This window comes from Neoarius graeffei, chromosome 4 (genome assembly GCF_027579695.1).
Source record: "Neoarius graeffei isolate fNeoGra1 chromosome 4, fNeoGra1.pri, whole genome shotgun sequence".
Classification (NCBI taxonomy): Eukaryota; Metazoa; Chordata; class Actinopteri; order Siluriformes; family Ariidae; genus Neoarius; species Neoarius graeffei.
The window spans coordinates 67,016,655-67,039,844 of NC_083572.1; the positions used below are offsets into that span (position 1 = coordinate 67,016,655).

The 23,190-nt window shown below is 47.1% G+C and overlaps 1 protein-coding gene across 1 annotated transcript in view; it reads right to left on the reverse strand.

Annotated features, from left to right (window-relative positions):
* Nucleotides 1–1,370: 1,370 nt before the first annotated feature.
* Nucleotides 1,371–23,190, reverse strand: part of LOC132885162 (metabotropic glutamate receptor 4-like) — a 320,710-nt gene continuing 298,890 nt past the window's right edge. The window contains exons 9-10 of the mRNA XM_060919511.1: nt 9,323–9,572; nt 1,371–1,420 (exon numbers count right to left, since the gene is read on the reverse strand). Coding sequence (XP_060775494.1) covers nt 1,371–1,420; nt 9,323–9,572 — 300 coding nt within the window. The remainder of the gene's footprint in view (nt 1,421–9,322; nt 9,573–23,190) is intronic.

Genomic DNA, 23,190 nt, shown 5'->3' on the forward strand with positions numbered 1-23,190 from the left:
TTTTACAAGTATAGTTTATGTAGCCTAATTTCACACTGGTTTTTGTCATTGGTCTGTGTTGTTTAAGCAGGTAATAGGCCTATATTGAAATATGATTAAGAAAGATGTGTTTGTTAAAGTAGGCCACAGGTTCTGAAGTGAAATTGCAGGTAGCCTGAATTATTCCAAAATAATAAAGTACTTCATGTAAAAGAGGTAGGCCTATTATTTCATAATAAATTTCATGGGGGGGGGGGGGTCACCGAAGCTTACAATGGTAAAAGTATGGGTCTCTTCAGAAAAAGGTTGGGAACCACTGTCATAGAGGATGATTAGCCCAAACTGTATAGTAGCCGGGGGCTTTGCTACAATTAGGAATTGTATGGCTAGTTTTAACTGATGAAATGACAACAGTAAATACACCTAATAACCTCACAACTGTGGGTGTATTTCTGCATGGACATATGTTTGGCAGGACGACAGGATACTGTATTTTGCAGTTGAGCACAAAACCCAAAGTGCTGCAAAAATCATATACCTTTTACATTATTTATTTTCAAACACATTATTGAGATTTAATGAAATAAATTTACCATAAGGCTCAGCCTATTTCCTACTCTGGTGACAGATGTGATTGAGATCCAATACAATCCAACTCTATGTAAGTCGACCTTTTTCCCTTTGAATCCAACCTTGCTGAGAGGAAACAGTGACCAGTTATTTATTTCCTGTATACAAAAGCAGAGAGAATATTTTAATCTATCATTTTTTTTTTAAAGCAAAACCTGGTTGTTGGAAATGAAGCTGCAGACTTGAGGAACACTGAGCAAAGGGTGTTTGGAGTGGGTGATTTCTTCAACACAATATATGGTCCATACAGGATTTCAGAGCATTGGTAATCCATCAGGTCAAATCATTGTCTATTCTGAATAAACAAACAGACGTGTAATTATTCAAATACCAATTAGAACAGAGAAGCATTGCATACATGTTTACTTTTACATTCTCTGATTAACACATGCACCACTGTTCATAACAATTTGTAAGTCCTTTTCCTCGAGGGTTCTTGCTTTGTTTGCACTGAAACTCATCTGTCACTGAGGTCCATAGCCGTGACAGACTTGCTTCTTGTGCTTTTCTGTTGGGCAGATCCTTTGGGATCCCTTAGGATGACTGTTCCTTTGGAATAACTAGATAAAGTTATGAGTCATATCCTGAGACATAAAGATGTCCCCACAGGATCTTTATCTGGCATTCACTAGAATAGTCCATTATACTGCCCAAGTTCTCTTCCATATCACTTGTCTGTGTGAAAACCATGAGAGGAGTCTGTGATGGCCTGACTTCCCGTCATCATGATGTGATGGTTGTCAGTTGCGATCTGCATTCTGTTACATTGCATGGTTGCTGTAGCTGATGTATGTTTGTCTAGGGCTAAGTCCTGAAAGAAAGAGAATATGATCCATGATTCGACGTTTAACTCCCAGCTGCTTGCAATTAACATGTTTCTTCATGTATAAATGAAATCATAAGAGTAAACCAAATTGTTATTCTCCTGATTATAAAGTCTGTAGTGGCTAACTCTATCCACAGGCACACTTCAAAGCTCCCTGCAGGTCAAGAGGTCTGTGTTTGCATAATCACCTAAGTTATTTCTGCGGAATAGCCTATTACAACTTTATTATGGTACAAATGTTGTCTACACTTTGCCCTGCTAAACTGATATTCAAATAGTGAAAGACAAGTTTAATGACTCAAGGGCAACTAAAGGACAACTAAAAGTAAACCAATTACCTTCTAGTTTCATTTCTAGAAGGAGATTAGCCAGGAAATGTACACCTTTTCAAAACAAAAAGTTATGAAGTAATAAAGGGATCCTTGTTGCTGCAGTGACCTAATTATACCTACTGCATAACAGGATATACAAGGAACACTGCAGTATATTCAAGCATTTTCAGAGCTTTGGTTTCCATGATCATCTCATTTTATCTCAATCTTCACATTCTGTTCAATATGTCCTGCTAGTCTACAGTATCTCTTCTAATTTCTGTCCCACTAACTCAGGTCATGATGTTTGATTTTTCATAACACAGTTGTAACACTGATTTTCAAATAACTTGTCTATTTTATAAACAAGCGTCATAATATCTGAGCAATACAAAATGAATACAATAATTATGTAATAGACCCACAAAAAAACCCTACATACTTGAGAATCCACATGATGACAGGGGTTTGCGTGAAAAAAGACTGAGAAAACACATGGATAGTTTTTTTTCATTCACATGTATAATGAAATGTAATACTGCAAACGAAACTCATATACAGTACTGTTTGTTCACTGCCCCACTCTCTCATGCCATGTTTATTTTAGCTTTATTGTAATTACAGCTGTCTCCTAGGTATGAATGAGGGTGTGAATGCGTATTATGTTTGGTGGCCTGCATGTATGAGACTGGCATTCTATACAGGGCATATTTTCATCTCATGCCCAGTGTTCCCACGACAGGCTCTGAAACTACCTCACCAGGAGAGAGTAGTTACTGATGAAGATGATGATGATGATGATCCAAGATGGTAACTATGTATGATATAATTTGCTAAATGCCTTGTTATACAGTGTCTTGCAAAAGTATTCACCCCCTTGGTGTTTGTCCTGTTTTATCACATTATAAGCTGGAATTAAAATGGATTTTTTTTGGGGGGGGGGTTCGCACCATTTGATTTACACATCATGCCTACCACTTTAAAGGTGCAAATTTTTTTTTTTAATTGTGACATAAACACAATAAGATGAAAAAAACAAATCTGGAGTGTGCATAGGTATTCACCCCCTTTTGTATGAAACCCCTAAATAAGAGATGGTCCAAACAGTTCACTTCATAAGTTGCATAATTAGTTGATTAAACTCCACCCGTGTGCAATCAAAGTGTCACATGATCTGTCACATGATGTCTGTATAAATCAACCTGTTCTGGAAGGACCCTGATTCTGCAACACTTCTAAGCAAGCAACATGAAAACCAAGGAGCCTCCAAACAGGTCAGAGACAAAGTTATGAAGAAGTATAGATCAGGGTTGGGTTATAAAAAATATCCCAAACTTTGAATATCCCAGGGAGCACCATTAACTCCATTAAAGCAAAATGGAAAGAATATGGCTGTGGCAGCAGGGGCGTGGCCTAGCATCAGTTTGTGAATGTCTCTGGGCCAGGGAAGGTGAGTGGCAAAGTCAATGCACCTGTGTCTAATTAATGTGTGTCTGTGTTGCAGTGACAGAGGATAGAAAAGGAGGGAGAGAGCAGAGAGAAGGGAGCTCTTCCGACCAGAACACGTGTGTGTGTGTGTGTGTGTGTGTGTGTGTGTGTGTGTGTGTGTGTGACTGGGAGAGTGTGAGTGTGTGACTCTGAAAAGCGGAAAATAAAGAGTGTGTGTGAACATCAATTCCCGCCTGCTGTGCTTCTGTACTCCTCCCTCATCAGGGAACTGTTACAGTGGTGCCGAAACCCGGGAGTACAGAAGGGAACCACCACATGGAGTCCTCCCCATTCCAAGAGCTCATTCATGCCCTCGCTACCGCCCAGCAGAACCAGCATCAAGTGCTGATTGCCCTCTGGAAGGAGCAGGAGCAACGCTTTGAAGCCTTGATGCTGGCCCAGCAGGAAGATTGCCAGGCATTCCGGCATCTGCTTGTGTCAGCAGGGGCTTCGACCAGCACCACGGTGGACCCTCCTCACACCACCCTCACGAAAATGGGCCCGCAGGATGATCCAGAAACTTTCCTCGCTCTTTTTGAGCAAGTGGCTGAAACGTGGGGGTGGCCGTTTGAGCAGCATGCGGCGCGCCTCCTCCCGGTTCTAACTGGTGATGCGCAACTCGCAGCGCTGCAGCTCCCTGCTGACAGCCGGCTCAGGTATGCCGACCTGAAGAAAGCTATCCTGCAGCATGTCAGCTGCTCCCCGGAACACCACCACCAGCGCTTCTGGACGCTGATGCTGGAGGAGGTCGGCCGGCCGTTCGCACTCGGCCACCAACTCCGGGATGCCTGCCAGCGGTGGCTGAGGGTGGAAGACCGCGACGCAGACGGAATCATCGATCTGGTGGCACTGGAACTGTTCATCTCTCAACTTCTGGAAGGAATGGCGGAATGGGTCCAGTATCATTGCCTGGCATCGCTAGAACAAACCATCGAGTTGGCAGAGTACCATCTGGAGGCAGTTCCAATGGCAGGCGGATGAGGCACTTCTCATATTCTTTCTCTCTCTCCTTTTCACCCCCTCTCCCCCCTCCCTCTCACCCTCTTCCCCCACTGCGGAAGTGGTGGCCGGCTCCTCCCCAGCCGGCCCGTCGCACCCATGGAGTCCTCCCATCTCCCTCTTCCGTGTCTGTGTCTTCTCCCCCTCAGGTGAGTGACGCCCATAACGCCGGTGCAGAGGGAAAGCCTGGGCCGGTGTGCTGGCGTGGCGGGGAGCCGGAGCATCTCCCAAGCCAGGGCTCCGCAACAGAGGTAGGAGCTGTGATCCACATCCCCGATGCACCAGAGACCGCCCACGATTGGGCCGGAATCTACTGCATAACGGTAAGCGTTCAATGGGATACATATCACGCGTTGGTGGATTCCGGTTGTAATCAGACCTCAATCCACCAAAGCCTGGCACAAGGTGAGGCATTGGGGAGAGCACAAGTGGTGAAGGTGTTGTGTGTGTACAGGGATGTTCACAATTATCCTCTAGTGTCTGTCCATATTCTATTTCAGGGCCAAAAGCATAAAGTTAAGGCGTCAGTTAATCCTTGTCTCACCCACTCACTGATTTTGGGAACAGATTGGCCAGGGTTTCGAACTTTATTGGAATACATAGTAGGGAGTGGGTCCTGTCATAAAATGTCACGGGGGGATCACGGTGTGGCATTGACTGGAGAAGCTGTCACAGAGCTGTCCACGTCATCACTGCATCAGGACGATACAAGGAGTGAGGAGCAGCCCTCCCCTCCTCTTGCCCTTGGGGATTCCCTTGAGGATTTCCCTTTAGAGCAGTCATGTGATGAGACTCTGCGGCATGCATTTGACCAAGTGAGAGTAATCGATGGTCAAACTCTCCAGCCAAATGCGTCACCCGTCTTCTCGTACTTTGCAATTATTAAAGATAGACTGTATCGAGTGACGCAGGACACTCAAACCAGTGAACAAATAACCCAGTTGTTAATCCCTAAGAGCCGTAGGGAACTCATCTTCCATGCGGCTCACTTTAATCCCATGGCTGGACACTTAGGGCAGGAAAAAACACTAGCCCGAACAATGGCCAGGTTCTATTGGCCAGGGATTCATGGGGATGTCCGTCGGTGGTGTGTGGCGTGCCGTGAATGCCAATTAGTAAATCCCGCGGCCACTCCAAAAGCGTCTTTGTGCCCTCTCCCTCTAATCGAGATCCCCTTCGGATGGGCCTCGTGTATGGATCTCATTGGGCCATTAGATTGGTCAGCAGGAGGATATCGCTTTATTTTCGTTCTGGTGGACTATGCAATGCAATATCTGGAAGCAGTGCCTCTCCGCAATATTTCAGTACGCAGTATTGCGGAAGCACTCTTCCATATTATCTCCCGGGTCAAGATTCCAAAAGAAATCCTGACAGACCAAGGCACTTCATTTATGTCATGCACACTGTGCGAGCTGTATGGGTTATAGGGGATTAAATCCATCCGCACCAGCATTTATCACCCACAAACGGATGATTTGGTAGAGAGGTTCAATTAAACACTTAAAAATCTAATTCGGAAATTTGTAAGTGAAGACGCATGTAACTGGGATAAATGGCTCGAGCCCCTGTTATTTGCAGTACAAGAGGTCCCACAAGCCTCCATGGGATTTACCCCGTTTTAACTATTATATGGGCGAATGCCATGTGGCATCTTGGACGTGCTACGGGAAAATTGGGAGGAGGGATCTTCATCTAGTAAGAACGAAATTCAATACGTTCTCGATCTGCGTGCAAAACTCCACACACTCACTCACTTAACCCAGGAGAATTTGCGGCAGGCACAAGAACGTCAAGCCTGGCTGTACGACAGGGGCACACGCCTTAGAGAGTTCACTCCGGGAGACAAAGTACTCGTATTATTGCCCACGTCGAGTTCCAAATTAGTCACCAAGTGGCAAGGGCCCTTCAAGGTCACACGGCAAGTCGGGGACGTTGACTATGAGGTGAGGTGAATGGATAGAGGCGGGGTTGAAGTGGTATATCTACAAATATACCACTTCAACCTATTAAAGCGTTGGAGTGAGAGGGTCCCTGTAGCATTGGCATCGGTAGTCCCGGAGAAAGCGAAGCTGGGGCTGAAGGTAAAAATAACCAAAACCACAACCCGAACTGCTCCGGTCCCTTGTGGAGACCACCTCTCACCAGCCCAACTCACAGAGGTAGTCAAGTTGCAGGAGGAATTTTCTGATATATTCTCGCCCCTGCACGGTGGTGTAGTGGTTAGCGCTGTTGCCTCACAACAAGAAGGTCCGGGTTCGAGCCCCGTGGCCAGCGAGGGCCTTTCTGTGCGGAGTGTGCATGTTCTCCCCATGTCCACGTGGGTTTCCTCCGGGTGCTCCGGTTTCCCCCACAGTCCAAAGACATGCAGGTTAGGTTAACTGGTGACTCTAAATTGACCGTAGGTGTGAATGTGAGTGTGAATGGTTGTCTGTGTCCATGTGTCAGCCCTGTGATGACCTGGTGACTTGTCCAAGGTGTACCCCGCCTTTCGCCCGTAGTCAGCTGGGATAGGCTCCAGCTTGCCTGCAACCCTGTAGAACAGGATAAAGCGGCTAGAGATAATGAGATGAGATTCTTGCCCCTTCCCGGCCGCACCCACCTCATAGAACACCACACTGAAATGCCCCCAGGAGTGGTGGTGCATAGCCGCCCGTACCGCTTACCCGAACACAAAAAAAAGGTGGTTCAGGACGAACTCAAGGCCATGCTCGATATGGGCATAATCGAGGAGTCATACAATGACTGGAGCAGCCCGGTGATCCTGGTACCCAAGGCTGACGGGTCGGTCCGGTTCTGTGTGGACTATCAAAAAGTCAACGCGATGTCTAAATTCGACGCATACCCAATGCCTCGCATTGATGAGTTGCTCGATCAGTTAGGCGCAGCTCGCTTTTATTCGACACTGGATTTGATGAAGGGATATTGGCAGATCCCCTTGACTCCTCTATCCCGAGAGAAAACGGCTTTTTCCACACCGTTTGGATTACGCCAAATTGTCATGCTTCCTTTTGGGTTGTTTGGGGCTCCCGCTATGTTCCAGCGGCTCATGGACAAGATCCTCCACCCCCACGCCACCTATGCAGCAGCCTACTTAGACAATATAATTATATACAGCAGTGACTGGCCGCGGCACATAGAACACCTTAGGGCCATCCTAGAGTTGCTGAGGCAGGCGGGTCTCACAGCCAACCCAAAAAAGTGTGCAATTGGGCGGGTGGAAGTACGGTATCTGGATTTCCACTTGGGTCATGGGCAGGTGCGTCCCCAAATTGACAAGACAGCAGTGATTGCAGCCTGCCCAAGGCCTAAGACCAAAAAGGGGGTGAGACAGTTCCTGGGGCTGGCTGGCTGCTCTTGTAGGTTCATACCTAATTATTCAGACATCACCAGCCCACTGACTAATCTCACTAAAAAGGGAACACCAGATCCGGTCCAGTGGCCTGAGTCAGGCGGTGGGGGTATGCGGTAGTGGGGGCATGGCCTAGCGTCAGTTTGTGAATGGAGGGCAGGGCCAGGGAAGGTGAGTGGCAAAGTCAATGCACCTGTGTCTAATTAATGTGTGTCTGTGTTGCACTGACAGAGGATAGAAAAAGAGGGAGAGAGCAGAGAGAAGGGAACTCTCCCAACCAGAACACGTGTGTGTGTGTGTGTGTGTGTGTGTGTGTGTGTGTGTGTGTGTGTGTGTGAGAGAGACTGGGAGTGTGTGAGTGTGTGACACTGAAAAGCAGAAAATAAAGAAAATAACAAGCATGTGTGAACATCAATTCCCGCCAGCCGTGCTTCTGTACTCCTCCCTCATTAGGGAACTTTTGCAATGGCACCACTACAAACCTGACAAGAGAAGGCCACCCACCAAAACTCACAGACTGGGCAAGGAGGGCATTAATCAGAGATGCAACAAAGACACCAAAGATAACACTGAAGGAGCTGCAAAGATCCACAGCAAAGATGGGAGTATCTGTCCATAGGACCACTTTATGCCATACACTCCACAGAGCGGGGCTTTATGGAAGAGTGGCCAGAAAAAAAGCCATTGCTTAAAGAAAAAAAAAGAAAACACATTTGGAGTTTGCCCAATAGCATGTGGCAGACTCCCTAAACACATGGAAGAAGATTCTTTGCCCAAATGAGACTAAAACTGAACTTTTTGGCCATCATGGGAAACACTGTGTGTGGCCCAAACCCAACACTTCCCATCACCCTGAGAACAGTGAAGCATGTTGGTGGCAGCATCATGCTGTGGGGATGGATTGAAGGAAAGATGGATGTCACTAAATACAGAGCAATTCTGGAGGAAAACCTGTTTGAGTCTGTCAGAGGTTTGAGACTGGGACGAAGGTTCATATTCCAGCAGGACAATGACCCTAAACATACCGTTAAAGCTACACTGGAGCAGTTTAAAGGGAAACATTTAAATGTCTTGGAATGGCCTGATCAAAGCCCAGACCTGTATCCAATTGAGAATCTGTGGCATAACTTGAAGATTGCTGTACACCAACGCAACCCATTTAACTTGAAGGAGTTGGAGCAGTTTTGCCTTGAGGAATGGGCAAAAATCATAGTGGCTATATCTGCTAAGCTAATAGAGATATACCCCAAGAGATTTGCAGCTGTAATTGCAGCAAAAGGTGGCTCTGCAAAGTATTGACTTTTTGGGGGTGGGGTGGGGGTGGGGTGTGTGAATACCTATGCACACTCCAGATTTCTGTTTTTTCATCTTAATTATTGTTTGTGTCACAATAAAACAACAACTTTCACCTTTAAAGCTGTAGGCATGTTGTGTAAATCAAATGGCGCTAACCCCCCAAAAATCCATTTTAATTCCAGCTTGTAATGTGACTTAACAGGACAAACATCAAGGGGGATGAATACTTTTGCAAGACACTGTAGTTTCAATATGACGTCTATAATATAAACAGTATTGTACAAACAGTCAATAGAGAAATGGAGGCAAATACATCAGTTTTTATGTAGGAAAATACTTTTAGTAGTGCTCCACTTATTCTGACATGCACAGAGACTAAGGGTTGAAAAGATGGCAACTTCACTATGTGTACAAAAAGATGGTGCATAATGAGGGCCTTCTCACCTTGATTTTCCAAGTTCTCACATAGCTCAGTCTTGGCCTCTCCATTGGGTCTGAGGTTGGGCTTGGGGCTGAATTTGTTGGACATTGTGGCAGCAGTGACCACAGCCTTCAGGCTACGAGTGCTGCGCTTAGCCACATTCTGCTCAGGGTGGAGGAGCACCACGTAGACTTTGGGCATGTAGAGCAATCCCAGAGACACAGAGGCACTCAGGCTGACTGAGATAGTAAGAGTGGTCATCTGGATGTACATCTGCCATTGAGACAAGTGCGCACACACAATGACAAATAAGGAACATAAATGAATTAATTACAGCCACAATTACAAAAAAAAGTTAGGATGCGCTGTAAAATGTACTTGTCAGTAAAAACAGAATGCAATGATTTGCAAATACAAATACAAAGACAAGATGTTCAAACTGGAAAACATTATTGTATTTTTGTAAATATACACTCATTCTGAATTTGATGTCTGTGTAGCGGGAGCAAAGGGGGCTACTGCGCCTTTAAACTTGTGAATGCGCTGGGCAGCATGAGAGGGGGCGTTTACGAGCGGCGGGAGGATTCAGTGACAGTAGAGGCAAGCTGAAGTTGTGTGTTCTGGGAGCAGTCTACGTGTACGGATCGATAAACTCGTATTGAGTGTCGAGTAAGTGTTCCTTTGTAGTTAAAAAGTGCAACGTTAGTACGTCTCGGTTGGGTAGTGGTGTGTTTGCCACCCTCCGTTTGTTTTGTTGTTGTATAACACTGTGATACGAACCGCTGGCAGTTGTAAATGGGCGTAGCTAATGCTAATGATACGGGAAGATAAACACTGAAGGGGGTATGAATAGAAAGGACAACAGAGACATCAAGACGGATGTGAAGTTGTGTAGAAACATTCGTATTATCCGTTAGACGTGTTTATCGCTCGCTAGAGCCGTTTTATTTGCGTTGCCAGGACCGCTCTGGAAAATTGTTTTTGAACTATCCGTTACACTAGCTGCCACTTTGCCGCCATCCACCCGAATGTTCCGAAGCCATCCAGTAGCCTGTGTCAGAAGACAGCTGACAGTTTACCCTGCCCTCCATGTACAGCATCGCGACGGGATTTCTGGTTGGTCGTGGATAATTAATACACTACACTTCACATACAACACTGCTGATAACACCCGCAGAGTCAACTGAACTGAACTGAACTTGACTCGCGTTGACCCGTGCCACTGCACACGCACATACTGTAACAACCTCTGCCTTTGAAAATGCCATAGTTGTTTTCTGAAGTTTATTCCTGTCGAAGCATTCTGGCAGATTTCTCTGGTCTTTCAGTGTAATGCCTAGATCAACCACATATTGGAGTGGCGCTGTTGCGCTAAATGGCCTCCCCACTTTTGTATAAAGAAGAAGAAGATGCCGGTTTAATGGTGAAGCTAAGTATCCAGTTAGATGTCTCTGGAAAACTTTCCCCGTGTGTTTTTTTTTTTTTTGTCGCCAGTTGTCACGATGCCGTTGTCCTGGGGCCAACCGCTTCTCTGGGGATTATGCAGTATTAAAAAAAAAACTAACCGATAATTCTGTTGTCTGCCTGGAATACGGATTATACCAGAGGAGGAAAGTTGTTGCTTGCTGCTGAAATCCTGGACTGGAGTAAGCTATGCTACGGATTTGGTAGGCTTTTTGACACTGGCGTTAACACTGACTATTTTTCTTTATTTTTATTGTTGCTCCGTCTTTGAAGAGTTGACTTGCGGGGGGGGGTTGAGTAATTTTTACTGATTGTGGATGTAAAGACTGTGTCTCTGTGGAATGACTGTGTTTATTACGAAACGGATTTTTGGGTGAAGGACTGAATTGTATTGCTGTGAACTGGACGAACTTTTGGGTGAACTGAACAATATATTGCAAGCGTGAAATTGGGTTGCTTGCTGAGTATTCTTTCCTTGTTTATGTATTATCATTGTGTGTTGTCTTGCAAATTTCTGAATTGTTGATAAAAAAAAAGGGTACATGTGCATTTCCTGCTATTTAAGCTGTATGCATTCATACATGTAATCTTGTGACGGTTTTCCGACCTGATGTGACTGAAACTCACTTTCTAAAAAAAAAATTATTGGCAGTTTTAAGCTGCCTGGCACCCCGGCAAACTTTTAATACGGGAAAACCGTTACATAAAATGGCACCCCAGATAATTTAACCCACTTGGTGAAGGAAATTATATTGCAACGTTTATTTTTTTAGTTTACCAGCACTATTCTGTATATTTCAGTATATTACTTTTTTTTCAGTGGCTATCTCAGTGAGTAGCATGCCCAAATGGCTTCCAAAATGGGGTCTGTCACTCAAAGCAGCCAAGTTGCAGCTCAAGCCCCACAATTTCAGGGCTCTATTGTGCCACCTATTTTGTATCAATTACCTATTGTTCAACACTCATCTACTGCTCATCAGCCATCTGCGTTTCAATTACCATCCGCTACTCACCATGTACTCCGGGCCCCTATACCTACCTCCCTATCTTCTATTCCAGCTTTAGAAAAACAAACCATTCAACCGCCACTTTCTCAACAATCACCGCTTGTAGCTGGAACAACTGTTGGGAATGGTCACTATGCTACCAATCACTCTGTTGTGGATATGGAATTGCTGGATGAGCATGATACATCGATGCACTTTACAACTTCGGCCTTACCTACGTCTCAGCACTCTTCTACTGTTAACTTCCCTGCAGCACAAAACTCTTTTTCGAATTTCAGTGTACAATTGCTTTTGGATGCATGTACACAACAAATTGCGAACATGTCTGCAAAAGTGGCCGAGGAGATGAAACAGCAACTGGATTATGTAAGGACAGAAATTACAGCAACCTTGAATTGGCGTCTGAAACACCATCATACTGAAGTTCTTAAAGACTTTAATATGGTGCTTGCACCTTTATCCACATCATTACAGGAGATTCACTCAGGCCTTCATGATTGTTCGAGACAACTCAGTTCACTATCAATGAATGTGAGTTCCTGGAGCCCCCTGCAGGCTAACCTTGGGCACTGTACACAACGCCTGGAAGGGTTGGCCCTGGATATTGCTCAGCTCAAGTCTACAATTAAAATAGGGGAAAAAATGCATGTGTCAGTGCAGACAAATTTTTCCGCACCATGTATATTCACAACGGATGACCAATCACCAGGGAGTCAGCCCCTACAGTCTACCATGCATTCATTTCCTTCATGTTGCCCTTCTGATGACTCCATCACAACTAAGGCACCGCAAGGGCCTTATGTTGGGAAGAAACCAATTAAAATTCAATTCCCTTGTTTTGGAAGAACAGAAGACACCTCAGATCCGCTATTGTATCTTGAAAAGTGCCATGATTATTTGGCTTTACATCCCCTTTCTGATGGGGAATTGCTTGCCACACTGAGGAATGTCCTACATGGAACTGCAAGAGATTGGTGGGATGTTGCTAGGGTCGAGATTGCAACGTGGAGAGTTTTTGAGCGCAAATTTTTGTCTGCATTTCTCTCGGAGGATTATGAGGATGAACTTGCAGAGAGAGTGCGAACCCGTATTCAACGGGATGATGAGACTATTCGAGACTTTGCCTATATGTATCGTGCATTGTGTAAGCGTTGGAAGCCCGCAATTGGGGAGCAGGAAATCATTAAGTTGATCCTAAAAAACATTAACCCTCAATTTGCGAGTCAGTTGCGAAGTAACGGTGTTAAATCGGTGGATGACTTGGTCCGCCTGGGACAACAACTAGAGAGAGACAAGGAAAATCAGCGACAATATGAGCAAAAGGTTCAGTCTGCTCGTCAGCCCAGGTTACATAACCCTGTACCGAGTTTGCCACCCATGGCTAAATCATCCCAGCCCTTCTGTTGGCGGTGTAAAGGGACACACTCCCCTGTCTCTTGTTCCCAAATGATTCCTAGTCATAAAAAGTCTTTTAAGTCCCCTCCACCCCAACCTGGCCCGAGTGCTCCTGACACGCAAACTGCTGTTTCAGTGGGTCACGACAGTATCACAGATGACTCCCCTCCATCTGGGGCTTGGACTATGCCATTGCAGTTAACGGTCCCATTGACAATTGGATCCTGGAAGGGCCCGGCAATTCTGGACACTGGGTCATCCTATACCCTGCTTAATGAAAAGCTGTGGCTTAATGTGCGTAAGCCAGGTGATGAGCTCAAACCGTGGATGACAGGCCCTATTTATCTGGCAGATGGTGGTGCCCGTGAACCCCTGGGGTGGGGTGAAGTGGAATTGATGGTGCAGTCTGTTCCAGTTACTCTGCCGGTGGCAGTTCTCAGTGCACAGACACTTGCTTTTCCTGCTGTCCTTGGGCTGGATTATATTTTCTTTACTGGCCTGCAAGTGGATGTCAGGAACAATGTGTACTGGTTTGAACATCATGAAAGGTTTCCCTTTCAGAGGGAAGGCGCCTCACTCAAAGGGTGGCACCCCTCCATTGCACTCTTTTCAGCCATGGCACCATATCCTTTGTTTGCTGATGAAACGGATCTACTTAGCATTGCCTGCCATGACGCTTGTCTTGAAGGGGGGGAGAGACAACAGCTAATGTCGCAGTTGAATCAGAACCGTGATGTGTGTACCAATGCTTTGGGTCAAACCAATGTGCTAAGCCACAAAATTTACGTCACGCAAAACATTCCAATTAGGCAAAAGCCTTACCGTGTTTCTCCGGTGAAACAAAAAATCATGGAAGACCTCATTAAGGAAATGTTGGAGGCAGGTGTCATTGAGCCTTCATCTTCGGCATGGGCGTCACCGGTAGTTCTAATACCCAAGAAGACTGGTGGATACCGATTCTGTGTGGATTACAGAAAATTGAATTCAGTCACTCACACCGATGCCTATCCCATCCCAACAATCCAGGAAATTCTTGAGTCCCTTAGTGGAGCGGTGGTCTTTTCCACTCTTGACCTCAACAGCGGGTATTAGCAAGTCCGAATGGATGGAAGTTCTCAGGATAAAACGGCCTTCATAGCCCGCTGTGGTCTCTACCATTTTAAGGTTATGCCTTTTGGACTCAAGAACGCCCCGGCTAGCTTCCAGCGATTAATGGAGAGAGTGTTGGGTAAACTGCGAGGGAAAATATGCTTTGTTTACCTGGATGATATAATAATATACCCACCCTCCATAGAGCAGCATTTTTTGGACATCCAGGCTGTCCTTGATAAACTGCGAGAAGCCCACCTCACAGTGAATATGAAAAAAACTCACTTTTTCCGTCCCTCTTTGAAGTTTCTTGGGCATGTAGTGTCCTCAACTGGCATCGCCGTTGATCCTGCCAAGACCCAGGCTGTCCAGGAATTTCCTGTTCCTAGGAACCTGAAAGAACTTCAGAGGTTTCTTGGAATGGCTGGTTGGTACCATCATTTTGTACCCAATTTTTCACAGCTTGCAGAGCCTTTAAATGCACTTAAGAGGAAGGGCATGAAATTTTTCTGGACCCCCCAGTGCCAGGCCTCCTTTGATGCCCTAAAACAGCATCTGGTCTCTCCACCCATCCTGGGTCACCCCAACCTCAGTCTGCCATTCACTGTGTATACTGATGCAAGCGATGTTGGTCTGGGGGGCGTGCTTGTGCAGCGCACAGGATTAGGAACGGAAGAGATCTTGGCCTTTGCTAGCCGAGCCTTAAATGCAGCTGAACGTAATTACTCAGCCACGGAAAAGGAGTGTTTGGCAGTGGTATGGGCCCTTGAAAAGTGGAGATATTATCTGGAGGGCAGACATTTCATTGTGGTAACGGATCATTCATCTCTCATCTGGGTCTTTAAGACCCAAAAACCAAGCACCCGTCTCATTCGTTGGGCTCTGAGACTGCAAGAATTCTCCTTTACTGTGGAATACCGGAAAGGAAAGTATAACACCGTACCTGATGCCCTCTCCAGAGCTCCAGTTACACAACTTGAGCTAACTGCCCTGACATGCGCTGCAGTCAGTCCTGCAGTGAAGAAGGACCGAGAGGAGCTGCCTATAACTGATGATGTCCTTTGGCGAGCCCAACAAACTGATCCAGAGATCATGAAAGTTTATGATGAAATCTCGACCTCTGGGGATGTGGCTGTTAGCCGTGCCACAAGATTTACTATCATTGAGGATAAAGTGTTCTGGGTGGTCACCTTACCTCACAAAACACTGTACCAAGCCTACATTCCAGAGGGCCTTAGACTCCAGCTCCTTGAGTTTTTTCATGCAAACCCCTTGTCTGGCCACTTGGGGCGGTTCAAGACCTGCAAACGACTACAGGCTCTGGCGTATTGGCCCAATCTTAGTGTTGAGGTGAAAAAGTTTGTCCAGGATTGCCACATCTGTCAGCTGTACAAACCTGAATGTAGGCGCCCCTGTGGAAAACTTGAGCAAACCGTTGTCAGCCGGCCCTGGGAGATGTTAGGTGTGGACTTGATGGGTCCTTTACCCAGGAGTTCAGCCAACAATATCCACCTAGTGGTTTTTGTGGACTACTACTCCCGTTGGGTGGAGTTTTTCCCTCTTCGTGCCGCCACAGCAGAGACGGTGTCTCGGGTTATTATCAAAGAGATTTTGACTCGCTGGGGCGTTCCGGACTACATTCTGTCAGACCAAGGGTCTCAATTTGTCTCTGACCTTTTCCAAAATGTCTGCCGTCAGTGGGGATTTCTGCACAAAATGACAACGGCATATCATCCCCAGACCAACATGACGGAGAGAGTTAATCGCACATTAAAGACCATGATCTCCTCTTATGTCGGCAACCACCACAAGCAATGGGATAAACATCTCCATGAATTTCGGTTTGCATTAAACACTGCAGTTAGTGAGTCTACAGGAGTGACCCCTGCAGAAGCTAACCTCAATCGGCTACTCCATGGACCCCTGGATATGTTGTTGCAGCCTCTGGGAAGCAGCACTCCTGCATGTCCTCCGGATAATCCAATCTATAAAAAGGTTGCAGAAATGAGCCAGATGAAAAGCTATGTGGATCAGAAGCTAATTAAGGCTCGGGAGAAACAAAAGGCTCATTGTGATAAATCTAGGAGGGATGTGCTCTGTGAGGAACAGGATCGAGTCTGGATGCGTTCACATCCCTATTCCAAGGCAGAAAAAGCCTTCTCTGCCAAATTAGCACCCAAATGGCAAGGACCTTATCGCATTGTAAGGCGATTAAGCCCTCTCAACTATGAGATTGTTTTGGAAGAAACTGGTGAAGATCTCAGAGTGACGCATGTGTCCCGCTTGAAACCTTGTTATCCTACTGCTAAAGAAATGGAAAAAAATCAGCGAACCAAATTGTTGCAGCTCTTTATGGAAGAAAGTGAGGACGAAGAGTTTCTTGGATTCAATTCCACTCAGGTTGATGATGTTAAAGATTCTTTTCAACTAAGTCCTCCTCTCTCTAAGTTTGCTGATCCTATGACAAAAAATTCTCTTACTGACAGGAAACAGGTATGGGAAATTCTTGCGGAGAGCAGTGACGATGAAGACTTTTTGGGATTTCTGAGCGAGGACCTTGATTAACACGCCTTACCATATGGTGCGCCTTTTTCCAGGAGGGGAGGAATGTAACAACCTCTGCCTTTGAAAATGCCATAGTTGTTTTCTGAAGTTTATTCCTGTCGAAGCATTCTGGCAGATTTCTCTGGTCTTTCAGTGTAATGCCTAGATCAACCACATATTGGAGTGGCGCTGTTGCGCTAAATGGCCTCCCCACTTTTGTATAAAGACGAAGAAGATGCCGGTTTAATGGTGAAGCTAAGTATCCAGTTAGATGTCTCTGGAAAACTTTCCCCGTGTTTTTTTTTTTTTTGTCGCCAGTTGTCACGATGCCGTTGTCCTGGGGCCAACCGCTTCTCTGGGGATTATGCAGTATTAAAAAAAAAACTAACCGATAATTCTGTTGTCTGCCTGGAATACGGATTATACCAGAGGAGGAAAGTTGTTGCTTGCTGCTGAAATCCTGGACTGGAGTAAGCTATGCTACGGATTTGGTAGGCTTTTTGACACTGACTGGCGTTAACACTGACTATTTTTCTTTATTTTTATTGTTGCTCCGTCTTTGAAGAGTTGACTTGCGGGGGGGTTGAGTAATTTCTACTGATTGTGGATGTAAAGACTGTGTCTGTGTGGAATGACTGTGTTTATTACGAAACGGATTTTTGGGTGAAGGACTGAATTGTATTGCTGTGAACTGGACGAACTTTTGGGTGAACTGAACAATATATTGCAAGCGTGAAATTGGGTTGCTTGCTGAGTATTCTTTCCTTGTTTATGTATTATCATTGTGTGTTGTCTTGCAAATTTCTGAATTGTTGATAAAAAAAGGGTACATGTGCATTTCCTGCTATTTAAGCTGTATGCATTCATACATGTAATCTTGTGACGGTTTTCTGACCTGATGTGACTGAAACTCACTTTCTAAAAAAAAAAAATTATTGGCAGTTTTAAGCTGCCTGGCACCCCGGCAAACTTTTAATACGGGAAAACCGTTACAATACTCACGCACGCGCACCCTCACTCGCTCGCGCACACACTCGCTCGCTGGGTCAACTGAACTGAACTGAACTGGACTTGTGTTGACCCGTGCCTCTATATACACACACACACACACACACACACACACACACACACACACACAGAGTGGTATCTGGAGAGACTTTGGGATTGCCCTCGCCACTGAGCCAGCCTCCATTTCACCCATCCACTCACACACACACCCACACCCACATGCTTTGCCGTGCTATGCACAGCCCACGTCCAACTTAAAGGTGTTTTGTTTTTTTTGTGGTTACAAGAAGCACCTTCTCTTAGTGTAGTTACAAAAGATATGTCTTTGTGTGTTTACATGTGAATGAGATATATTACTGATGTTACAGACTGTGAGTTGCGCTATGATTGCCAACCTCAGTGAATGTTAAGACATTTAAGGTATTGGGTGTTAAATACATTTTCCCTACTGTGAAACTCATTTGAGGTGGTTGACGTTTTATATATTTTCTTTTCTTACTGTGAGTCTCGAATGAATATTACCAATCACTTATTACAACTATAAGTGTTTGGGCATTAGTTCTGTGGTACTATACATTTGGGTGGAATTATAAATCACATTGGTGTTACCATCCATAATCATCATCATTACGGGAGTAGTAACTGACTTAACCAGTAAATAACTGCAATTAGTTCCCCGCTATAGTAGTTGTTTACACTGTGCTACAGGCCTAGTGACTGTTTTCATTTAGGTCTATTCTAACCTAGGGTTAGGGGCGCCTCACCTGTGTAGCTGGGGTTGGAATAGTAGTGGGGTGGTGATGGGTTGGGCCATACACACTCCACTCACCACATACACCCTTCAGGCAGCCACCTGACCACCTTCAGATCCTGGAGCCCACTCTACCTCCCCCAAGTAAGTGACTGCTACTCAGGGAACCACCTACTGCCACACATGACAGCACTGAGGCTACTAGGCACTGGGCGAGGGGGACATAGATCCTTTCCTGTTCAGTCCTCCCTAGGTTAGTGTAGTTTAACCCCTACAAGGCGGCGGCACCATTCTACCGTCCGCTACATATTGGCGTCACGAAGAGGATAGTATTACCATTTTTTTATACAGATTCCCAATTTTTTTTCATTGAAAAAAAGTTTTTGACAGTGAACACAATTTTCAGACATAATGGCTGAGTTAGAAGAGTTAAAAAAACAATTTGCTGAGATGCAGGCCAAGTTCAATGATCAAGCAGAAGCTCTAGTGAAAGCCAGGACTGAGCAAAAAGAGGCTCTCACTTTAGCTAAAACTGTGCTAGACCAGCAGATGAACAGGCCCCCCACTTCTACCGTGTATATCCCCAGAGAGCGTAAGTGCCCTGAATTCAGTGGTAAACGGGGGGAGGGTGTTGAAGAATGGATCGCGTCAATGAAGTCTGCTCTACAGATGATGAAGATTCCTGCAGAGGACCAGGCCGAATTTATCAAACAACACCTCAAAGATGAGGCTAGATTGACGGTGAAGTATATGGTGAAAGCCACTGAACAGGGAGTGACGAAGATCTTCGATGCACTGCGCGAGACTTATGGCGACAAGGTGCCCTTAGGAACACGGCTAAAGGAGTTCTATGACCGGAAACAGATGCCAGGAGAGACTATACGCTCATACACATACGACCTCCAGGAGAAGCTGATGGGCATCCAGCGTAGAGACCCCAAGCGTGTCCCAGACGCAGACCTGGTACTGAAGGAACAACTGGTGCTGGGGCTCCAAGATGACACCCTGAGGAGAGAAATGAAGCGGCGACTTCAAGACAGCGAGGAACTGGAGTTCTCCAAGTTGCTGCAGGATGCCATCTCGTGGTCAGAGGAGGAAGAGTACCAAGCCGTGGAGGGCATGAGGAGCAGCTCCCGCTCTAAAGGGGTCGTGAACGTGGCGGCGGCAACAGGAGAGTCTCCGTCTCAACTCACCATGGAGATGCTACATGACACCATGCAGAGGATAGCAACACGTCAGGACGAGCTGTACCACATGATGGGCACCCGAGGCCATGGCGCGCCACCCGAGAGGGAGGGTAAGGCTAGGAACCCACCACTGCGGGATGAGGCCGGGCAGTACATCTGCTACACCTGTAATGAACCGGGGCACACCAGCAGACGCTGTCCGCTGAACCGGGGAGCCACCGACTTAACGCGCCCCCCACCTCGCCAAGATGGGCCACCAGGAGCCGTGGGAGGCAACTCAGAGTCAACACGTCCGGGTCCCAGCTCACCAGCCGTCCGAAGCCACCGGGCAACCCAGCCATCCGGTGCCTTAAAGGGAGGGGCCTTTGGCAACTGCCTAACGGTAGGGGTGACAATAGCGGGTGTCCTCACTGAGTGCCTGCTGGACACCGGCTCAGAGGTGACCACAATCCGAGAGTCCTTCTTCCACGAGCACTTCGACAAGTCAGACCTGTCTTCAGCCCACTGGGTACAGCTTACCGCAGCTAACGGCCTGGACATTCCTCTCCTTGGATGCCTGGAGGCAGACGTAGACTGCATGGGCAAGTCAGTTGGCCGGAAATGCATTTTTGTCCTCAAAGATGACAGCCCTAACGTGGAGGAAATGAAAGGCCTACCGGGCATCCTAGGTATGAATGTGCTGAGCGACCTGAAAGATTTCCTCGGGCACCGGGAAGGCCTGAAGAAGATGAACAAGTACAGAGGGACAGAAGCCCAGGTTCATTGTGTGCTGGCTGACATAAGGAGGGACGCAGGAGCTTGGAGTCAGTGTGGACGCATAGGCTACGTGAAAGTCGCAGGGAGACAGGAAGTCACCATTCCCCCACTAAGCGAGCGTGTCTTAGAAGGCCGATGCGGAGTCCCATCGAAGGCCAGCTGCCAGGTGTTAGTGGAAGCATCCTCTGGGGTGAGCCTACCTAAGAGTCTCCTGGTAGCCAATGTGCTGGCTAAAACCACTGACGGCCGTGTACCAGTCCGAGTCCTGAACTCCAGCCCGAGGCCAGTGACGTTAAAACCCCGCGCCCGACTCGCTGTAGCGTACCAGCCCCAAGAAGTGCTGCCCAAGGAATTAGTGGAGTTTGAGGAGCGAGGGGAAATTCTGCACGTCAAAGCCGTGGAGTCAGTGTCAGCCCTCGACCAGAACTGCCCTTCCACCCAGCTGCCCATCCCAGTCCAGGTAGACCTCCAGAGGCTGTCCAGTACTCAGTGCCGTAAGCTGACAGATCTGTTGGCCAAGCATCAAGATGTCTTCTCAAAGAATGACTCTGATTTGGGCTACACTACCTCCGTCACCCACAACATACCCACTGGAGATGCACCACCCATCAAACAGCGTCATCGCCGTGTTCCTCCTCAGATCTTCCAGCAATTTAAAAAGCACATCCAAGACCTTGTCTCTCAAGAAGTTCTCCGGGAGAGCCGCAGCCCTTGGGCTTCCCCCGCAGTGATCATGATGAAGAAGGATGGCAGCGTGAGGTTCTGCTGCGATTACAGGAGACTGAACCAAGTGACCTGCAAAGATGCTTACCCACTCCCATGCGTCGAAGAGTCTCTGGATGCCCTGGGAAAAGCACGGCTGTTTTCCACCCTTGATCTAACCTCGGGGTACTTCCAAGTGGCCATGGATGAGGCTGACCGTGCAAAGACTGCTGTGACCACCCCCTTCGGCCTATTTGAGTGGTCCAGGATGCCCTTTGGATTGTGCAATGCCCCGGCCACTTTCCAACGGCTCATGGGCGTAGTACTCGGGGACCTGGCGTTTGAGGTGCTGTTAATCTATTTAGATGATGTGATAGTCTTCTCCAATGACTTCGACACCCATTGTGAGAGGCTTGAACTTGTCTTTAATAGATTAAGGCAACATGGTCTCAAACTGAAGCCCAGCAAGTGCCACCTCCTGAGAGACGAAGTTAAGTTCCTGGGCCATGTGATCTCTGCTGAAGGAATTCAAGTGGATGGAGAGAAGGTGCAAGCCCTAGAGACCTGGCCAACTCCCAAGTCTGTGAGAGAGGTGAGGCAAGTCCTAGGGTTCATGAGCTACTACCGCCGGTTTGTCCCCAAGTTCGCTCAGCTAGCCCGCCCGCTCCACGCCCTAGTGGGAAAGACAAGCCAGATGGGGACCGCAGGAACCTTCAGGTGGACTGAGGAGTGCCAGCGTTCTTTTGAAAAGCTGAAACTTAGCCTGATGAGCCCACCAGTCCTGGCCTACCCTGACTTCAACTTGCCCTTCATCCTGACGACTGATGGGAGCCTTCACGGATTGGGGGCAGTGCTGAGCCAGAAGCAAGGAGGAGTTGAGCATGTCATAGCATTCGCCAGCCGTGGTCTTCGGGGAGCAGAAAAGAATGACAAGAACTACAGCGCCTTCAAGTTAGAACTGCTGGCTCTTAAGTGGGCAGTCACTGAAAAGTTCAAGGAGTACCTGATGTACTCCAAGTTCACAGTGGTGTCCGACCACAACCCACTGCGTTACTTGGGGACAGCGAACCTGGGCGCAGTGGAACAGCGCTGGGCTGCTCAGCTGGCAGAATATGACTTCGAAGTGTGCTACAAGCCCGGTCACCAAAATGCGAACGCTGATGTCTTGTCCAGAATCCCAGTGAGTACAGAACCGGAGGGATAAGACTCGGGGAAGGACTTCATATGCCTGGGATCTGAAGAGGTTCGTACATGCCTGTGGCCAGGGCAGAAGGACGTTGTCACACACGGTGCCATACAGAGTGCAGTCAGAGCAGCAGTAGATGGTTTCAGCTGGACAGAACTAGCAATGGAGCAAAAGAAAGACCCCATGGTCCAACCTGTGCTGGCAGCCGTGCAAGAACAACAAAGACCCCCAGGGGCCAGCCTGCGTCTCGCCGACCCAAAACTCCAACGGCTGTTTAAGGAGTTCGAATGACTGAGCCTCCACAAAGGTGTCCTGTTCCGCACGATAACTGACCCAAGGGATGGAGAGGAAACACGGCAGCTCGTTGTCCCCAAAAGCCTGCAGCGTAGGGTGTATGAAGGGCAACACGACCATGGTGGCCACTTCGGAGAACGCAGCACCCTGGAAACCATGAGACGTAGCTATTACTGGCCCACCATGACCCAAGATGTTCAGAACTGGGTAAAAGAATGCAAATGCTGTGCCCTGGCCAAAGATGTTTTCCCCAAAACCCGAGCACCCATGACCTGCACTAATGTTTCGGCCCCTCTGGAAGTATTGGCCATGGATTACACCCTACTGGAGCGTTCAAATGGGGGCTTTGAAAATGTATTGGTCTTGACTGACCTGTTCACGAGGTTCACAGTGGCAGTGCCAACTCGAAACCAAACGGCTCACACCACAGCAAAGAACCTCTTGAAGCACTGGTTTGTTCACTATGGCTGCCCTGCACGTCTGCACTCCGACCAGGGCAGATGTTTTG